At 48.2% G+C, this 3,960-nt stretch overlaps 1 protein-coding gene across 1 annotated transcript; it reads left to right on the top strand.

Annotated features, from left to right (window-relative positions):
• Nucleotides 1-1,288: 1,288 nt before the first annotated feature.
• LOC121024694 (rho-related GTP-binding protein RhoU-like) lies at nt 1,289-3,231 on the top strand (the record flags this gene model as incomplete). Its single annotated transcript, XM_040466893.1, is given in 2 exon segments — nt 1,289-1,548; nt 1,550-3,231. Coding segments are annotated over 2 exon segments (489 nt in total), but the record flags the coding sequence as incomplete, so codon positions are not given.
• Between the last annotated feature and the right edge of the window lie 729 nt (nt 3,232-3,960).

The following is a 3,960-nucleotide window of genomic DNA, read 5'->3' as shown; positions in this document are numbered from 1 at the left end:
CCCCAGAAATTCTAAATAGGAATGAGATGATGTAAGTATTTTCCTATGAGAGAGGTGAGTGAAAGCTTTCAGTTAGCTGAATATGGGACTCCAGGAGACTATAAAGAAATGCTGATTTGGAGGCAGACATCTCTGCAAGGGCTGAGGCCAGGTCTGTCTGTTCCCAGTGAATCCCCTGGCCCTGCCCGGGGCCCAGTGTCCAGCTTGCATCTCTGTGAAGTGGGTGACTATTGCAGATATTCAGCATGATGCTTGGTTTTATAATGAATTAGAATTATTCCATCCAATTCTCTATATTTTAAGAGTAGGGTGGGTATGCCCTTTCCCTGGTCCTTTATCTTCCCAAAGCGCCGTGCGTGGAGGCCCCTGGTATTTGCAGGGGAAAAAAAAAAAGGCTAAAGGAAGTAAGAAAAGGAAGAAAGGAGGGAGAAAAAGAGATAAAGCAAGAAAGAGGAACATCAAGCAAGAATGAGAATGTGTTAACCAGTGTTGTAAGTGATTTGCCAGTGAGGGTGGCCTATGAGAGGTCTCAGCTCCAATTCTGGGTCTGTCTTTGTGTCTGATTAAAATTCTTCCCTGCACTGTGTGTGCCCTGAGTGTGTACAGGTGCAGATAGGTGAGGCGGGCGTCGCTCACAGCTGTCATGGGGACAGGCAAGCCTGGATTCTTTTCTTTTTTTTTTTTTTTTTTGAAGTTTATTTATTTTGAGAGAGACAGAGGCAGCGGCTGGGGGAGGGACAGAGAGAGAGAATCCCAAGCAGGCTCCACTGTGTAAGCACAGAGCCCAACAAGGGGCTTGAATCCCCAAAACCGTGAGATCATGACCTGAGCCGAAACCGAGTGGGACGGGTAACCGACTGAACCATCCAGGCACCCTAAGGGCAGGGCTGGATTCTTGAAGACAGGAGCTGTGTTAGACCGGGGCTCACTGGGGTCAGCTTGGAGACCTGGGGATCATTGTGGATGCTGTCTACGTTTTGGAAGAGTGGCTAAGTACCACAGTTGAGAGAGTAAGTCTGGGTTACTCTGGGCTGAAGGCTAGATGAAGTCAATTTTATTTCTAAAATTCACCCGATGTAAGTACTTTTTCTGTGGTGAGTTGCAAATGGGTCATGAGTATTGATGACAACACCGAACACTTTGGGCAGGTTGAGTGGGGCTGGGCGTGTGGGCCCCATTTAGGGAAGCAGCAGGATTGCTTTCCGAGGCCCTGGCAGTGGGCTTTCTATAACCCTTTGCGAGGAAAAAATTGGTAAGGGGGTCTTTTTGCTAACGAGAATGGATTTAAAAAATAACTTTTGGGTGCCTTGATTGGTTGCAGGATGAGTTTGACAAACTCAGGCCCCTCTGCTACACCAACACGGACATCTTTCTTCTGTGCTTCAGTGTGGTGAGCCCCTCATCCTTCCAGAACGTCAGTGAGAAGTGGGTGCCCGAGATCCGACGCCACTGTCCCAAAGCCCCCATCGTCCTCGTTGGAACTCAGTCGGATCTCAGAGAAGACGTCAAAGTCCTCATTGAGCTGGACAAATGCAAAGAGAAGCCGGTGCCCTGAAGAGGCAGCTAAGCTGTGCGCCGAGGAGATCAAAGCCACCTCCTACGTCGAGTGTTCGGCCTTGACTCAGAAAAACCTCAAAGAGGTCTTTGACGCGGCCATTGTCGCCGGCATTCAGTACTCAGACACTCAGCAACAGCCAAAGAAGCGCAAAAGCAGGACTCCTGACAAAATGAAAAACCTCTCCAAGTCCTGGTGGAAAAAGTACTGCTGTGTCGTATGATGTTGGCAAGAAACCCGGAAAAGGCAGTTTTTAGATGAAGCCGATATTAGAAGCTATATTAGCTGACGTGACTCCTTTTATTGTGTAGAACCTGGAGAGGAAACGCATGTGTATGCGTGTAACAGGTGGAGCTCTCAGTTTACGTATTCTTTCTTGCCTTCGACGTTTTTGTTTGTTTCAGCTTAGGGACCAGCCAATTTGCAAGATATTTCTGAAGGGAGTTGAGCAATGTTCCTAACTCTGGAAAAGTAGAGCTCCGAGACCTCGGGATTAATTTATAGCTAATATGAAAGAGACCCGCTTGGATGTGGGTGCCAAGGGTGCGACTTGGCTGCGTTATGATGCGCAGAAGGACCAACGGCGAAATGGTGTGGTCGACCCTCCCTTGATTAAGGGCTACTCGATGCAAGGACGTTCCGTACGTGGGCCGGCCAGGGAGCACCCGTCGGAATTGCGTTTCAACGTCCACGCTTACATTGTCCCGCCTGCAGGGAAGTGAACATTCTTGAAGGGCCTGCAGCAAATGTTTGTAGGAGACAAAATGACCTTTATTTCCCTTAAGTCAGCCAAAATGTGTACACACACACGCACACGCACACGCGCACGTACGTACGGCTATATTTGCTGCTGATTCAGACTTTTAAACGGTTAATGGGAAAAAGCACGGCCACGAAGAAACAGATATGAGGGAAGCTCAGGTTCCTGCTTTTGTGACTTTTTTGAACAGCTCTCTTTTTGATGATACCCTACTCAGAGATGGGATTTTAACTACGTCCCGACGCATCTTTGAGGCCACCTGAAAACCAAACGTGAACAACTCTTGAAACCTGTTTTAAAATGGGTGTCTCTTGAAACCCGTTACGACAACCAGTGAAGTCCACAGATGCCTTTCAGGGACCTGGCAGCAGGGCCCGGCGCTGTGTGTCACCGGGCTCGTGGGGCTGGTCTGCTGCGGCCGGCCGGGGGGCGGTGGGGTGGGGGTGGGGGGGGTGGACCACAGCCCCCTCGCGAAGCTGCATCCTTCCTGTGGGACAGCCAGAAAACCATATGCTTGTGAACCATTTGTGTTCTTCAAGGTGGCAGATTTTTAGAGCTTAGTCTTCTGGAGAAAACAAGTGCCGTATCAGAAGAATAGTTTTCCTTTTGTGATGGCGGTGCTTCCGAAGTGCCAAAAAAGGTAGCCTGACGCGTTGAATTATCACGTCCGGCTGCAGTGGGTGACACAGATTCACCAAAGTCGGCTCAAAAACTAGGGAAAAGCTCTGCAGAGCCAGCGGAGAGAAGCGTCTCCTCTTTCCGTGGGTCTTGCGTTGTCTTTTTTATATTTAACAAAACTAATTTGTGTTTTTCTATGGAAGAAATAAAAGATCGGGACGGGGTTTCTTTCACCTCTGTTAGTAAATCAAATTAACGGATTTCCTTGTTTGAAAATTAAAACACAGGGGTTGTTCGCTATTTATTTTTCCATCCGTTGAAATTGATAATCCGCTGTTTCCTGAAGCATTTAGTTCTAACCTGAGGGACTAACGTTACTTCATTGTGAAAATGCTCCAGACAGACTTCCCGAAAAGCACTCTTGCCTGCCTGGTCCACCTATCTGTGAGAATAGCTTTCCAAGCTGGGCTCTGCCCGCCCTGGTGTGCAGACCAGGTGGGAGAGGTGGTGGAATTATTTGGGGAGTCATTCTAAACAGTGTTTTTGTATTTAAACAAATGTTGTGGAGTGCAATGCAAATTAATTTTTAAGTCGGAACACAAAACTTGGAAGAAATTTTATGCATGTGATAGCATATGGGGCAGCTCTTGGCCCCCCTGGAGAGGCCACGGGCACCCTCTGCCTTGGAGGGCCACACAGGCGCTTTTCACCAACAGCTTTCAACCAGTGGCCCTCCAAGGCAGAGGGTGCCCGTGGCCTCTCCAGGGGGGCCACTGGTTGAAAGCTGTTGGTGAAAAGCGCCTGTGTGGCCCAGTTCTGAAAGCTTTACGCAAGTGCTTTATTTCTAACCCAACTTGATACAACCTGTACCGTTGGCACTAAAAATCTAGAGGGTTGACCTTTAAACGCCACCATTTTTCATATGTTGCTGCGTTTTATAGAACAGTAAAGGTACGATTGATTGTACTTAACGCTTTCCTCCATTCTTGTTTCTTTGTGTGACTTGGGCAGAAACGTTTTTAAAAGT

The sequence above is a fragment of the Herpailurus yagouaroundi genome, unplaced genomic scaffold (assembly GCF_014898765.1).
Source record: "Herpailurus yagouaroundi ecotype Mexico unplaced genomic scaffold, PumYag 66865, whole genome shotgun sequence".
NCBI classification, from domain to species: domain Eukaryota; kingdom Metazoa; phylum Chordata; class Mammalia; order Carnivora; family Felidae; genus Herpailurus; species Herpailurus yagouaroundi.
Note: the sequence above shows the minus strand (reverse complement) of the source record. Positions and strands in the feature narration are given on the sequence as shown.